The sequence below is a fragment of the Equus asinus genome, chromosome 21 (assembly GCF_041296235.1).
Source record: "Equus asinus isolate D_3611 breed Donkey chromosome 21, EquAss-T2T_v2, whole genome shotgun sequence".
In the NCBI taxonomy this organism is placed as follows: Eukaryota; Metazoa; Chordata; class Mammalia; order Perissodactyla; family Equidae; genus Equus; species Equus asinus.
Window position 1 is genome coordinate 9,836,526 of NC_091810.1, and position 17,258 is coordinate 9,853,783.

General features: G+C 41.6%; 1 protein-coding gene across 41 annotated transcripts in view; it reads left to right on the top strand.

Annotated features, from left to right (window-relative positions):
- The window catches only part of LOC123276003 (uncharacterized), a 99,947-nt gene that overhangs the window by 24,894 nt on the left and 57,795 nt on the right, over nt 1–17,258 (top strand). For 32 of the 41 annotated variants that reach the window (XR_011496543.1, XR_011496558.1, XR_011496560.1 and 29 more), the window contains one exon: nt 2,260–2,489. The exons of 1 other annotated variant lie outside the window; for it this stretch is intronic. Coding sequence is in view for 4 of the 40 variants with exons in the window: in XM_070493307.1 (XP_070349408.1) it covers nt 2,260–2,415 (156 nt within the window). In the remaining 36 variants the exon portion in view is untranslated. Of the gene's footprint in view, nt 1–2,259; nt 2,490–4,444; nt 10,852–15,057; nt 15,895–17,258 lie in introns of those variants that run through there. 8 more of the 41 variants (XR_011496549.1, XR_011496555.1, XR_011496576.1 and 5 more) reach the window with 2 other exon arrangements.

Here is a 17,258-nt window from a genome sequence, read left to right on the forward strand (position 1 = left end):
ATTATAGGCAGAAGTGAGCTTATGATGAAAATAATCCAAAGGATAGGCAGGCGAAAGGTAAATATACTGTTGAACATTCTTACATTATATGCTAGGCAGTATGACTATTTGAGGATGGACTGGGGTAAATACTGGAAACCATAGAATAATCTCAAAAAATAAAACAAAGGGGTATATCTGATAAGTCAAAGTGGAAATACAAAAGAAAAAATTCAATTTAAGACAAGGCAAGAATAGTGGGAAAAGGAAACAAGCAGCAGATAGGCAGACAGGAAAAAAGGCACCAGTGGTACATAGAGACATAAATACATAGATATGTGGTTATTGGACCAGCATTAGAACGAGCGATGAACTTGATAGCATTGCAGATTCATGGGCTCCACCGAACATACTGGTGATGGGTCCAGAAAAGTATGGCTTAACAAGCTCTCCAGGTGACTCTTATACATGTTAAAGTTTTAGAACTGCTGATATAGATAATTACATCAATTGTAAATTGTCTAATGATTACATTTAGAGATTGTCAGGCTGGGTTTAAGAAAGAAAGGACAATACTACACATTTTAATATATATACACATTTACACAATATATACATTTTAAAGAAAAATAGGTCAAAAGTAAAAGGATAGACAGAGAATATCATGGAAACACTAATCCAAAGAAAGCTGTAGTGGCTGTGATAATACCAGACAAAGGAGACTACAAAACAAGGAATATTACCAGAGTCAGAAAGCCATTTCATAATGAAAAAGTATCCAATTCCTCAAGCCCACATTCACAAGTGTGAATGTACATAATAATAGCTTCAAAACATAGGAAACAAACAGAAGTGAAAAGTAATAGGAAAAAAATAAAATGGTAAAGATGCTTCAACACACTTCTCTCAGTAAATAGATAGCAAATCAGTAATAGCAAAGAAGAAAACACTACCAAACAAATAGACTTAATTATAAATTATAGAAAACTCCACCCAACAACAACAGAACACCTGTTCTCTTAAGTGCATGAGGAATAGTCACCAGGTCAGACCATATGTTGGGCAACAAAACTCTAGTCTCATAAATTAGAAATATCCAATCACACAGAGTGTATTCTTAGACCAAAATGGAATTATTAAAATCAGTAACAGAAATATCTGGGAAATGTTTGGAAATTAGGCAATACATATTTATATAACCCATGAGTCAAAGAAGAAATTTCAAATGGAACTTAAAATATGTTGACCTGAATAATAATGAAGATAGAACATGTCAAAATTTGTGACATTCAGGTTAAAAATGGGTTTAGAGGGAATGGCTAAAATTCAAAAGTCTGATAATAAGAAGGATGATAAAGATGTGGAGTCAATGGAGCAGTCATAAATTAATAGTGGGAATATAAAACAGTTTTAAAAATTGGAAAACAGCTTGTCAATTCCTCCTAAAGTCAAACATACAACTACCTTACTTCCTAACAATTTTACACCTAGGTATTTACCTAAGAGAAATAAAAACTTAGACCCATTCAGATACTCTCACAGAAATGTTTATAGCAGCTTTATTCATAATAGCCCCAAACTCGAACAACTCAAATGTCTGTTGACAGGAGAAAGGATAAATGAATTATAATATATCCATATAATGGAATACTACTCAGCTATCTATTGGATTGAACTGATACATGAAACAACATGGATGAATCTCAAAGTAATTATGCTGAGTGGAAGAAACAAGACAAAAAAGAAAACATACTGTTTGATTACATTTATTTACATTTCTAGAAATTGCAAACTAATTTATGGTCACAGAAAGCAGATCAGTGGTTGTCTGGAGGCAGAGGGCAAGGAAGCTGGGAGGTGGGAGGGATTACAAAGGCTTTTGGAGTGATGGATTTGTTCATTATCTTGACTGTAGTCATGGTTTCATGGATGTATACACATTTCAAAATGAATCCATTTGTAACTATATGTGGCGATGGATATTTATTAGACTTAGTGTGATCAGTTCTCAATATATACAAATATTGAATCATTATGTTGTACACCTGAAACTAATATAATGTGATGTTGCTGACGAAATGAAGAAAGTTGGGGCCCCAAAAAAGAGACGGACACCGGTGTCGACAGTGGAAGAAAAAAAGCCCCGTCTGGCACGGGCTGTTTATTTTTATATCCCCCTAGACAAAGCCGGCAACTAGCCAAAGGTGGTGACTTATCATACATGCTTCTACGCAAGCGCGCTCACGTGCTTACAATGCTGTGTTTGTTTCCCATCCCTAGGCTGAATTGCAGGATCTGAGAACACTCCTGTTTGCAGGCAATGTTCTCCCTGGAAGGGCCATAAGAGGACTGGGCAGAACATCCTGTTTGCAAACAAGCTCAGCCACAAGTCAGCTCCATGAAATGTCCTGTATGCAAGCACATTCATGTTCTTAGGCCGGATCGCCTTCAATGTTATATGTCTATTATATCAAAATTTTAAATAAATGAATCCAAGTGTATACTTTAAATATGTGCTGTGTTCTATATCAATACAGATGTTATTAAAAACATGGTATTATAGTTTTATATAAAGATAGATGTAATATATACGACAGCTGCAATATAGAAGATGGGGCTATAAATTGCAAGGTTCTTACACTTGACGAGTAAGAGCAGAGTTCAATATTAACTCTAAGCAGATTCTGAATAGTTAAGAATATATATTATGATACAGACCGTGACCACTAAAAATGATCACAAAGTATAGCACAGAAGCAAATTAACATGGAATTTTAAATAAATAATTAACCCAAGAAGACAAAATAGAGAAATATGGGAACAAAAGCCAGATGGAAAAGACAGAAAATAATAAAATGGATGACCTTAATCTAACTGTATCAATAATTACATTAAATGTAAATGGGCTAAACACTCCAAATGAAATAAAGACATTGTCACAAGGGATAGAAAAATAAGAGGGTTTGATAAACTAAGGGATGTCTTCAATCCTCAAGTTCTTTATGTTAAATCCTATGCCACATAGTTTTCTTATTTTAACAAATATTTTGAATGGCTGCATAGCATTCAAACTTACAGTTATAATGGATGTAATCATCTCCAGATGACTAGGTTTCTATACACTAGGTTGGACAACATATCTAAGGTCTTTTCTGTTCTTCATCTCTGATAACTTAAACAGCTTATGTTTTTATTCTCTTTTATGGCCATTAACAATCCCTCACTGAACACTTTTGCAGTTCCTGATTTAGAGAATACTCGATGTATGATGATGCAGAATTATACCAAGGTCATTCAATTTCAGCACATCCTAGTCAGCAATAAAATATTCATTGTACTCATCATTCAGAAATTCCTTACCAAGAACCATGATCCATATATTACAAGCACTAATTCATATTGCTAGTCAATTCCAAAAACCTCACAGAGCATTGGATCTCAGCCTCCAGAGACCGTTCATTGCTGGGCTTTATCACATGTATCTAGAAAACTCATGTCTGTGAGAATGTCAGTCTTTCCCTGCTTGGCCAAATGGGATCTCCATCTCTCATGCAACTACAGTCCTGACACGGGAAGCTCAAATCATTTCTTTATAGGACTTAATTTCTTCCTTCCTCCATTATAGCTCTTAATATTACTAAGTTGAGCACATAGGAGAGAATAATCTGGTCAGTGAATACGTAAACACCGGCTAGAAGAGACTGGGCTAGAAGAGATACGAGTATCTTCAATACGCAGTTTTTGACAACCAAAACTAGAAACACAAAAATCTAAGAGGGAACAGGTTAATTAATTTGGTCCTGCTATGTGATGGCATGTACAGGATTATTAATCACGATGATACTGGTCCCAGTGTAAAGTACACACTCATAACTGGGGAATGGTATCCAGTTGAAACTTAAGACATAGATTCTGTTCTCAGATTTTCTAAATGTAACTGCTCTTAGAGTTCATGACATTTTAGTGTCTTGGGTTTTTCATGAGTAGAGGCAAGAGTATGAAGATCACTTCTTAAGCATGAATATCTTAGAGAAATATAATCTACATAAAAACTTAATATGTTGTAATCTTGTATAAATACGTTAGCTATTTTTATTGAAGAACATTGCATGTCCCCTAACTGGGTATTATAAAAGAAACAATTTGCCTTTTTAGGATAAAATTGTGCTTATCAGCCCTGCTCTGATAATGCTCACAAAAAAAAGGGGGGAAAAATCAGGACTTTTACTCGAGAATGCATTTTTAATTTATAAATCAAGAGTTTCTAGAAAAGGGGGAATTTCCCTCTCACCGAAATGAAGCAGAAACAAAGAGACATTTGTGAATCATAACCTGCCCAAAAAATCCGATGTGATCAAGCGTCTCATAAAGTGAGAACATTAGTAAGACTGACAGTGCCCTTAAGCAGCAACAAAAGGCATGTGGGTAAATAAAATGATTCCTTATTTTCTTCTATTTCAATTAGTATTTGGACATGTTTTTGGGAAGATAACTAAAAATCTGAAAGTACCAACCGCACACGACGGAATCAGGTCCTGGACACATGGTAGCCACCTGACGGACACACTGGAACCACATTCAGAGCGTACCGGAACCACATGCCAGACATGCAGGAACCACCTGCCAGAAACCATGGAACCCACTGTCAGATACGCTGGAACCAGGCACCCAGTATGCTGTAGCCACCTGCCGAATATGCCAGAACCATGTGCCAGCCACGCTGGAACCGTGTGATGGATACACCAGAAACAGGTACAGCAGAGGCCAGAAACAGGTGCCCGAAGTGCCAGAACCACCTGCTTGACACACTTGAACCACCTGTCAGTCTTGTGAGAACCACTTGCCGGATACACCAGACACAGGTGTCGCACATACCAAAACCAGGTGCCAGACACATCTGAACCACCTGCCAGTCTTGTGAGTACCACCTGCCAGATACACCAGACACAGGTGTCGCACATACCAAAACCAGGTGCCGACATGACAGAACCACCTGCAAAACATGCCAGAACCAGGTGCTGGACATGCTGGAACCACCTGCTGGACACGTCGAAATCCCCTGCCAGATACGCCGGAACCACATGTCACATGTGCTGGAATTGCCTACCAGACATGCCGGGACCACCTGTTGGATACGCCGGAACCAGGTGCCTGATTCACTGAAACTACCTGCCGGACACGCCAGAATCAGGTGTCGGACATGCATGGAAAACACACAGGATATGTTGAAATCATCTGCATGATATCCCGTAACAATGTGCCAGAAAATAAAGTACCTAAGATGTGTGAAATCCTATTGAGGCATATTCATATAATGCATCTATTATCATCTTTCTCGCTTTTTCTGTTTTATTGTTATTATTATTTTTTTTGAGGAAGATTAGCCCTGACTAACATCTACCACCAATCCTCCTCTTTTTGCTGAGGAAGACTGGCCCTGTGCTAACATCCATGCCCACCTTCCTCTACATTATATGTGGGACTCCTGCCACAAAATGGCTTGATGAGTGGTACGTAGGTCTGCACCCAGGATCTGAACCGGCAAACTCTGGGCCTCTGAAGGAGAACATGCAAACCTAACCACTGTGCCACCAGGCCGACCTCAAGTTTTCTGTTTTTTTAAAGCAATTTCAATTCTTGCATTTGTTTCACCAGCAGTGGTATCATCATCTTGGAAAGTTCCTCCAGAGTCACAGTATCTAAAATTTGGAGCATTTTTGTTGCTTGTTTGGATAAGTGATGTCAGAATGTCTAGTAAATCTTCCCTAGGAGAACTGTCTAAGAGACATCTCAATTTAGCAACTGCAGGGACATGTATATTCAACATTTCAATCAATACTAGTTCATTTTTGTAGAACTCTTCTGATACTTCTCCTAGTTTCTCTTTAGTTTTACAGGTGTTGAAAAATCCCTCAAGTCAGTCCAACAGTTCCGCTTTAACAGCAGGATATGACTTCTCTTTTAAATCTGTACCATCTGCAAACAGCACAGGCGTGTGGTCAACAAAGGTGAGTGGGAATTGGGCTGGGTACTGCCCACAATCTGAACCATCAGTGCCGCGGCCCCAATCCTGTGCAGTGGAGGCAGATCCTGAGCATTGTTGGCCAGGTAGGTCATGCTGGGGATGAGACATAGGATGGTGCTCTGCAGCCCTCGAGCAGGCAGCTCCACACCAGCTGCCAGTTGCAAGTCCAGTCCACACTGGGTGCACATGGGGGAGCTTGGAAGCAGGAAGCCATCTGGGTGAGCAGCAGCAGGAAATGGCTGAAGAAAAATTATGGGAAGATGAGGGGAAAAAATGTATAATAAATAAAGCTTGCCTTGTTATGCAGATAAATTTCTCAGTTAAAAAATTCTCTAGGCGGGGCTGGCCCCGTGGCCGAGTGGTTAAGTTCGCGTGCTCTGCTGCAGGCGGCCCAGTGTTTCGTTGGTTCGAATCCTGGGCGTGGACATGGCACTGCTCATCAAGCCACGCTGAGGCAGCGTCCCACATGCCACAGCTAGAAGGACCCACAACGAAGAATATACAACTATGTACCTGGGGGCTTTGGGGAGAAAAAGAAAAAAATAAAATCTTTAAAGAAATAAAAAAAAAATAAAAAAATAAAATAAAATAAAAAATAAAAATTCTCTAGGGGTTGGCCTGGTGGTTCATGGTTAAGTGCGCACGTTCCACTTTGGTGGCCTGGGGTTCGCCGGTTCTGATCCCGGGTGCAGACATGGCACTACTTGGCACGCCAGGCTGTGGCAGGTGTCCCACATATAAAGCAGAGGAAGATGGGCATGGATGTTAGCTCAGGGCCAGTCTTCCTCAGCAAAAAGAGGAGGATTGGCAGCAGTTAGCTCAGGGCTAATCTTCCTCAAAAAACAAAATTCTGTAGGGGCTGGCCTGGCGGCACACGGGTTAAATTCACACATTCTGCTTTGACGGCCTGGGGTTCACCAGTTCAGATCCCAGGTGCGGACCTACACTACACTTATCGAGCCATGCTGTGGCAGGCACCCCACGTGTAAAGTAGAGGAGGATGAGCATGGATGTTAGCTCAGGGCCAATCTTTTTAAGCAAAAAGAGGAGGGTTGGTGGGGAATGTTAGCTCAGGGCTAATCTTCCTCAAAAAAAAATTCTCTAAGAGTCATTCTCTTTCTGGTGCAGATGCTTTTACTAATGGAAATTTCCTTTATAAACATAAATTTCCTTTCCAAAGAGGAAGTCTATCCTTCATTTAAAGCAGTCAAGGTGGAGATCAAGAGTTTTTCCTGCATCTGCTGGCTCTCGATTGCTTTTGGCTCCAAATAATTTGTATGTCAAAGTACCATACTTTGGGCATCTTCAGCATTCCTTCAAGAAGAAACAACTTGTTCTTGGAAGTCTCTGTCTCCTCCCCAACCCAGATGCACTCAAGCTGTTAGGGGCCAACAGCAAACAGGGTTCTGCCTCAAGAAGCTTTGGGGAAGCCTCTTCACCCTCAAAGGCCTGAGACACATTAGAGGGATAGATCACTGCAGGTTCTTCAGCCATTGAAAATAATATAAACAGTTCCATTCTCATAAATTTAACAACTTAAAAACAAGGAACAACTTACCAAAAATTTCAAACTAACAAAACTCAACCAAGATGATAGTATTTTCCTCAGTCGGGCGCTGCTAGCCAAGCTTTTTGCCACAAAACTCAAGACTTGGATTCATGCGACACACCTGAAGAAAGCACAAAACCTGGGGGACTGCACATCATTTGGTGACTTAAAAATAAAGATTTCTCAAAATGGAAGCAGACAGTATCTGATGCAAAGGTTTCCAAGGTGTCTGGACCAGGTCTGTTGGAAGTTTGTCTGCCAAACCTTTGATGATGACATGACACTTCAGATCATCTCCAGTGCCTCTGATCTTGAAAACATACAAACTTTAGGTAAAAAGTGCCAGAGAGTTCTCCCTCCTCTCACTCCATTTTCCTCAAATGTGGTCACGATAGGTTTCCAATCTGTGTGTTTTTCCTCCAACATGGGACATGACTCCCAGAGAAGCTCCTTCCTGGCATCGAGGGACGAGAGGCTACTGAAAGCGGAAAAATCTGACTGCAGATCAATAATGCTTTCAGAGAAAGATCGCAATCAAAATGGGGACATGTGAAAGTTAATAAACGGCAACGTAGTTGAAATAGTGTTGGAAGGCTAATAGAGGGAGTTCTCATGCCCTATGTCAAAAGCACAGTGCAACAGGAAAAATAAAGACTTGCTCTTCCTGACCAGTCAGAAACTAAGCCAAGGAGAGACTGTCACAACTCTGCCGATGAAAAGCCACTGCCCTCAAGACTGTGTCCAATAGCCCCCCAATTTTCCCTACTCTGAGATAAAAGAGCTTCTCCTCTCTTTCTTGCTGGGTGCTCCTGCATGGCTCGCCATGGTTGCACACTCCAAATGGCTATTCTTTGCTAATCCCAGATAAACCAATTTTCGCCAGAGAAATAACTGGCTGTCTATTTGTTTAAGGTCAAGACTTGTTAATAAGCCAAAGATGTAGAGAAAACATTTGATACAATCCAACTCCTGTTTGTCATAAAATTTTCTAGCAAGTTTGAAATAGATGGAAATTACTTTCACTTGTTGAAGGTCATCTACAGAAAATGCACAGTTGACTTCATGCTTAACAGGGAAAGACTAAATGATTCTCCCCATAATAAGGAACAAGGAAAGGAATATCACTTTCACTATTCTTATTCAACAAAATACTGAAGCTTCTGGCAATAACAGAAGTAAAGGAAATAAAAGCCATAGAGTTTAGAAAGGAAAAAATATAACCATTCCTAGTTTCATTGTTGTCTGTGTAAAAAAACTCTGGGAATCTACAAAAAAAAAAATCAGAACTAATACATGAGTACAAAAAGTTCACCAAGTACAAGATCAACACACAAAAGACAATTTTATTTCTACAACTAATGATGAACCTGCAGATGATAAACTTGAAAATGCTGTATTATTGAAAACCACTCCGAAGAACATGAAATATTCAGGCATAAATTCAAGAACATGTGTACAGGATCTGATGCTGAAAATTATAAAATACCGATTACGGTAATTAAAGAAGATGCAAATAAATTGAGAGACTTACTATTGTCAAAGACAAATGCAGCAGAAATTAGGTAAAGTGGTGAAAGCAGATTTTATTCAGTAGCGGCTCACAGAAGCTGAGCTGCGCTCAGATTTGTACGGAGGTGAATTCAGAATTTTAAAGAGGGAATGAAGGAGGAGGGTTCAGGGGCTCAGTGGAGTCAAAGAAGTGAAAAAGTACAAAGGTTGGTCAGTGTAACTGTGATTAGACCCACTGTGTTCGTTACTTTGCAGTTATCAAAGTTAGGATTCTATCCTCACTCAGAAGTTGAGAGAAAGAGTCTCTATCTGTCTTAATGATCGTATTTCAAAGGAGTGGCTCTTAGGTCCTTTAGAGAATTGTGAGAGATACATATCGACAGTTGTAAGCCCTCTTTAGTAAATACTCTAAGAAGGGGGATCACAGGCCTATAATTGGGTGTTGACTAAAATAAATAGCAAATTTTTCTGTCAGCTTTGAGCTCTCAGGAAGGCATTTTAATGGTGGGCTGGAGTCATTCCAGTTACACAGACTTATGCTGCTAGAAGCCATGCCAGAGTTTGGTTGAGTCTCCTCCTGGTGTGGGGGTTTGGAAGGAGTTGTTATGTGCTGAGAATTCTGCAGTCCTCACCATGTTACTGGATAGAATAATGAGTACAGGTCTCAATTATCCCCAAACTGATCCATAGGTCTAATATCATTCTAATAAAAATTCCACCACAGTTTGTAGACATAGACACCTTTTTCTAAAATTTATATAGAAAGGCACATAGCTGAGAGTAGCTAAAACAATCGTGACAGGAAGAATAATGCGGCAGTAAACACTTTAACAATATTTAGTATTGCCTTGTACATACTGTAATCACAGCATCGTCATTTTCATTGTAGGACAGCTACATAAATCAATGGAACAGAGTAGAGAATCCAGAAAGGGACCACAGAGTTAAACCCTAGTGATCTCTGACACCAAGAGTGAACCTTAATGTAAACTATGGACTTTGAGTGATAATGGTGTGCCTATGTATGTTCATCAATTGTGAAAAGTATGCTACTCTGATGAGGGATATTGACAACAGAAAGGTTATGCATATGTGGGGGCAGGGACTATATGAGAACACTGTGTATTTCATTAAATTTTGCTGTAAATGTAAAACTGCACTAAAAAATAACATCCATTTATTTTTTAATAGGCAATACAAGAATACCTTGTGCTGATAAAACTAGTCATTATTTTAGCTGTGATGGATACACAAACTTGCACATCTGATAAAATTGTACAGAACTAAATACACAGGAACAAATTAGTACAAGTAAAACTGGAGAAATCTGAATAAGATAGTGGATTGTATCAATGCCAACAAGCTGGCTGTGGTATCGTCCCATAGTTTTGCAGAATGTTATCATTGTAAGGAACTGGGTAAAGTGTACACTGGAACTTTTGGAGTTATTCCTTACAACAGTGTGGAATCTACAACGATCTCACTATAAATTTCAATTAAAAATAGTTGGCAAATGGAAAGTCAGTCTATGTTCTAAGTTAGGAAGTTTCATTAAATGGTCAGTCCCATTACTTTATAAATTGAATATAATGCCAATAAAAATTTTAACGAGTTTTTCTGTTGAGTTAGATAAATGATCCTACATGGAAAAAATAAACGCATAAGCTAAGCTAGGAAAATATGGACCAGGAAGAACTCTGAGGGAGGAGCTGCTCTATCACACGTTAAAAATATTGCAGAGACTGTAATGCGACAGGAGAGGATTGTTGCATGCACAAGAAGAGGAGAGAAGGGAAAGGGAGGGGAGAGGGTGGCAGAGGTCAGGGGAGTGGGGGAGGGGTGGCCTGATTGGAAGTTGTTGACATGGGGAAGCTGGAGCTCACTAAGTAGAAGGCAGGCATCCTATGTGATGGTTTAGGGAGCATACGTGGCTTTCTCTGGCGGTCCTGTGTTGAAAGGAGAACGAGAGTTTTGGACTGGCAGTTACTGACCAAGTGCTGACTGTTCTGTGCTGAATGCTGCAGGGGCTGTGACTTGGCTTCTTGGGATGTTTGCTTCCCACGTTGGGGGTCAGAGTTATACTGTCATATATGATCTGGCCTTTGTCCATTTGTATGTTCAGTCTCAAAAAAAACAGTCGGTGCACAAATTCATCAGTTAGCTCGTCATTAAAAAATCGTCTCTTGGAAAGTTAAACCTTCGAAAGTTAAAAAGATGAAAATGTTAAAAAGATGAAAGATGCCAAATAACTTTTATAGATGAATAGGAAGAAATTGAATAAGAATCTCAAAATTATCCTTCAACAGATTAGGGTGTCATGAAACAGGTTTCTCAAACTTGAAGTCCTATATTAACATTATTTTCTAAAAAAGAAATTTGGCAAAATGAATTAAAGGACTTAAAAAGTCCTTAGCATTGACTTCATATTTATACTTCCAGTAACTTACAATCAGGAAATAATTCTAAATAGCAATATGTTTTATCTCCTAAATTGATTTTTTGTGTAAATTATTGATTAAAAAAAGAAAGAAAACGAAATAAAGTGTCCAGAAGTTAAGTATATTTACTTGAGAATATATCATGCAAACTATGTTTCAGTAGAGTGTCATTTTTATTATCAGCATAGGAGAAAAGATGAGTTATGGAAGGGATTCTGCTCATGCTCAGTTATTTCCTTTACTTAACATTAAATCTTGAATAAAGTATAATGTCAAGCTGACTCATTTACTCCTTCATTTTAAAAGCTGAAGACTATTTCCTTGGTTTTTAAATAATGAGGTGTAAAGGAGGGGGTGAGGTGTTGAAAATAACTTCCACTGAGATTGACAGTAGCAACTGCTCTTGATTTTTTTGAGAGTTGTGGGGTCACCCATCAAAGCAGGAATGCTATTTATGTTCAGAAATTAACAATCTGAATTTTATTAGAAATTTTGATTTTTATACATCCTCAAAAAAGTAAACTTAGGAATTTATTTGAATTTTTAGCTCTGTTGAGGTATGAGTAATAGACAAAAAATGCACACGTTTTCTATATGTGTATTGATTAGTTTGGACATATGCACACACCCATCATATCATCACCACAACAAAGTGCTGAACACATCCATGACCTCCAAAACTTTCCTTGTGATTTTTGTGTGTTTTTTTAAGCTTAGGAATTTCCTGGATTTTAACCTTATGCTCAGATAAAAGAGGGAGAATATGAGGTGTACATTGTTTCATTGTGGTACCTTAAGACATAGACTTTCAACGTACACATGACTTCTGAAAAGCAACATTTATTACTCTCACAATGAAATATTTTCTCCTATTTCCTTCAAATATATGGCCTTCTTATTCTACCCTCCTCCACTTCCTTTTTGAGTAGGGACTCAGGAGAAATTTCCAATGGTACAAACAAACAGGGTCCAAGGTGTGGCTGCCCCTCAGCCCTGCAGGCTTTTCCCCTGTGAGAAGCGCCCACTTTGCACGTGTGTGAGGCAGTGTGGAACAGGACAGAGTATGTCTGCAGACTGGTTCAGCCTGCTGAGCCCCTTTGCTGCTTCTAACCTATGGCCACGAAAAAGGCTAAATGGAGGGAAATTAAACTTTGATGTGTTGATGATTGAAAAGGAAAGTGCCTTGCTCTCTAAGGGATAAAGTCATTTGGAGGAAAATCAAATAACTATCATAGTTATTTTTTCCTGTCTTATTTTTCCACTGAAGGCACTAGATATTTCAATCTTTCTGACTTCCTAACAGAATCCAGTAGTACTTTCCTTTTCTAAGGCCAATGAACTGTTATGTAAGGGGCTTCTATTGCTTTTTCCAAACCCTCCTGGGATTCTGTTTATCTACCTATCTATCTGTTTGTTTTTCACCCCCTGCTTTTCAGATTGCTTTGTTCACTGTCCTTGTAAAATAAATGTGGCTCATTAAAATAACCAGCATTAATATGTATCTCTTTCACTGTATTTTATCTAATAAATATGCTGAAGATTTTCTGTATTCTGCCTGTGAATCCTTTGTTGAATATTGGAAGTGGGACAATCTCTTCGCATCCTGTGACTTGCAAATTCCCTCTTGTAATGTGTCTTATGATGAACCGAAAGCCTAAATTTTAATGAATCCCAGTTTACCGATATTTCTTGTATGGAGAGTGTGTGTGCGTGTGTGTGCGTGTCTTCTTTGAGAAGTTTTTTCTACCCTGTGGTTCCGAGAATGTTTTCTTATGTTGTCTTCTAGAAGTTTCATTATTTTACCTTTCCCCTTTAGGTCACAGTGTCCAGGAATTGAGTTTTGTGTATTGTGAGGGTAAGGCTCAAGGTTTCTTTTACATCCATATGCTCATCTCTACGAGTAATAACAGGCAGCATTGGGACAGGTGGACACAAGCCTGGGAGTTAGGGGTCCTGTATTCTCAGCCTTACCCTCCCTTTAAAGCACCCTCTGAACGTGGGCAGGTGACTTTCCCAGTTCTCCCTCCTCTCAGACTCCTTCCTTCCTCTCTTTCTTCTATCCTTCATTCCTTCCTCCCTCCCTCCCTCCCTCCATTCTTTCCTTCCTTCCTTCCATCTATCCACCCGAGCATCTGTCCAGGTATCAATCTGTCCAACTGTCCTCCTGCCTGTTCGCCGGTTTGTCCTTCTTCTCTCCTTCCATCCTCTTTCCTCCCATCTCTCAACTTCTCTTCCTTGTCTTTGTTCTTCCTGCTTTCCCTGTGACCCTCCATTTGTCTGCTCTTCCTCTGTCCATCCAGGTATCCCCTCTATCTGTGCCTCTACCTATCTCTTTGTTGCGTCTCTCTTCTTCAAGCACACTGTCTCTCTTGGGTTCATCTCACTCACAGGCTCGAACATCCCTCTACTCACACAATCCCTCCTTCTGTCACTCACATTTATGGCTCACCTGTGAATGGTTGTCCTGGGACAGCCACTGTTGGAGTGCAGATGAGCCTGTGGGGCTTCACCCACTGTGTGGGGTCTCTGTGTCTCCCAGACGACAGCCCTTTCCACAGCTCCTGAGCCAGGCAGCATGTTCCTGCCTACTTCCTCATTGCTTGAGCAACCAGAAGCCACCACAGGCCTAGGGGGCCCCTCTTCCTTCCCCAGAGGAGCTCTCCAGCCCCACACCTCAACTGACCAATTCTTACTGGGCAGCTGGGAAGCCGAAGTGCAATTCTGCTTTGAGGGCAAGCATGTTGATCACAAGGATTATACCAATATTTCAATCTGATGCAGCCCTCAGAGAGCCCCTGGTCTTGTGAAAGTCACAGAAAATTCTAATACAAGGTGGGATGTTTTGAGGAGAAGCACCTGGCATCCTTTGGGTGGGAAGGGCTCTCTGGAGGAAGTTTTGTCCAATTGGGGTCTTTAAGAAGGAGTAGGAGTTATATAGGGAAATAAGGTGTGGAGCGTGTTCCTGGCAGAGGAAATTGCATGAGCAAGGGCCCTGTAGGCAAAAACAACATAGTGTACGGGAGAATTGACAGGAATTTGGTTTGCCTGAAGCACAAAGCCTAACTCAGAGTGAATGCATCAATGAGGCTGAAGAGTCAGCAGGAGCCAGATGTGCAAGGGCTTTGAGTGCCAGGTCAAGAAGTTTGAACTTAACCCTGAAGGCCTTAGGGAGCCATGGGTGATGCTAGAGCAGGAGTGTTCTAGTGAGATCTTCATTTCAGAAAAATGCTTCTAATGTTCAAGGCAGAGAACATCCTTTAGACAATGCATCCAGTGAGCATGTTAGGGTGTTGGTTCCGGTGAGAAAAGATCAGACCTACCTGGGACGTGAATGAACAGAAGGAATGCATTGAGGAGCAATCTGTAGGTGCAATTGGTGTTACTGGCAGGTGAGGGAGGAGGAGCTGAGAGATATGCTGGCTTCAACTTGGATGAGCACAGCATTGGGTGGTGGTTCCACTGGCAGCAAAGGCAACAGATGATACTGAGTTCAGGCTTCTGATCTGGTCTCAGTCCAGCTCTCAGTGATGGCCATCTCTCTCCCTCTCTTCTTGCAGCCAAGGGGCACGACCTGAAGGCCCTCACACTCAACTCCACCATCTCCAACATCCAGTATTTGACAGACATGAGCAAGGGCTCAGCCACATTGAACTCCACTGAGAGAGTCCTGCAGCACCTGATGAGACCCTGGTGCCCGCAGCTCCTGGCAGGATGAGTGCCAGCCAGCCGCACCCCACCTGCTGTCTCTCCTGCTCGTCCTCCTCCTGCCTCCTCCCCTGCTTGGATCCTTGTTCAAGAAGAGCAGCCTGGGCCCCTTGTCTTGGGCTGTAGACTGATCTCCCTCAGGGAAGTCCCTTTTCTGAGCATTTGAGAGTCATGAACACTTTCGGTGACCACCCCAGTTTTCACTCTTCCCACTGACTGCCAATTTGCTCCTCCCTCCCTCTGGCCCCCATTATCAGAGGATTCAGGACATCTCTCTAGAGTCCCCACATTCCTCTCTCCCCGGGCCTGCGGAGGAAGGGGCAGCCTCCAGCATGGAAGCTGTCTGCACCTACCACCCTGACCCCATGGCTCATGATGGAGAGTGTGACAGAGACCCCATGTGACAGAGAGCAGCATTCCTGGGTGCTGAACCAGCTGATCCACCATGTGACCCCAAGGGACCTCTACTCCCTGGTCAGGGACAGCCTTTTTGTCAGTTGTGAGTGTTTGTGCTGAGCTGGATTGACAGTGATCGTTACTTATGCCTGTTCTGCTTTATTTCCTCTCTAACAAGTCAGCCCAGGTTCTGAGTGGGGGACACAGAAACCACATATGTAAAAAGTTTCAACTTACAAATGGAGACTATGTAAATGGATTTGTTGATCCCAATAAAAAAAAAATGTGAACTATCTCACTATTAATTTTTATATAGATTGCCTGGACAAATGGTAATATCTTGGTTATAATGGATTTAAATATACTATTAAAATTAGTTTCACTTGTTTATTTTTACTTTTTTAAATGTGAGTATTTAAAAAAAGTTTAAATTTCATAAGAGTGTGAAATTCTACTGTTGGACAGCACTGTTCAAGACGTGAAAATAAAGCCCAGAGAACGTGGTTAGGGACAATTTTTCCAAGGAAAGGAGTCGATCTGACCCACGTGGCAAGATGCAGAGAACAGTCTCATACACACACACACACACACACACACTTAGAAAGCAAGACCAACATCATCATAGAGTTGAACCACTACTTCTCAAGTGGCAAGAGCTTGCAGTCCTACATTGCAGCCAAGATCCCAGAGAGGTTTTCGGTGGGTGTGATTGAAGAAGGCGCCCAGGTAAGGGAAACTTGAGGAAGTGACCTCACTTCCTTGGAGACAGACCCCAACAGAACTTAGCACACTGGTCTCCAGGCGCCCACATTCTAGACATAGCATCCTATTGAGCCCACTTGAGTGGCGACACTGAAGACAAGAGGATGTTCTCCTGTTGTTTCCCGAGTTGTGGAGGCTTCAGCTTCAGGAAAGCCAAGAAAAAGAGCCTTTTCAGTCACTATAGACACTGGCTTGGCCCTCACCTGCACCGCCTCTGTCCAACTGGCAGGAGGAGCACTCAGGTAATACAGGGAAAGCCAACTGGGTTAGGCCACAATTGGATGCCACCCACACACCACTTTGAGCCTCCTTGTGTGTCGGGGGGGAGTGGAGTGAGGGACAGCGCTGCGGAGCGGGTACCCACCGTGAGCATGAGACATTTATTTGGCCTTAGAACCCTGGCAGTGTGTCATGTTCCCAGCCTAGGTGGTGGCTAGCAGGATGGGAGAGTGAGTGCTGGGGACCAAGCTCCTCTGCCCATAAGTTAGTCCTGAGCCCTCCGGGTGTCATCTCATTCCCCCCCTGGCTGGAGGTCTACGTAGATGCTGCTGTGTACATGATCTGTGCCAGGGTTTCCTCCTGTGGCCAAGTCGAGGCAGGCCCCTGAGACCTCCCTGCCCAGCTCTCGGGCACTGTCTTTGCAGAGATGCATGCAGGAGGCGGTTGAAGAGCTGGCAGATGGCTTCGGGTACTCCATCTCCCTGGACCGGGCGCAGCTCCACCCCGCCAACAATAGTGACCAGGGCTGCTCTGAGGTGAGAGTGGGCACAGAGGGGTCTTCCCACCCAGAACCCTGAGATGACCAGGGCCGGCCCAGAATCCAAATTCAAACTCAGGTTCTCCTGCCTGTCCTTGGCCGATCATTCCCTCCGTTCTCTCCTATAGAGCCTCTACA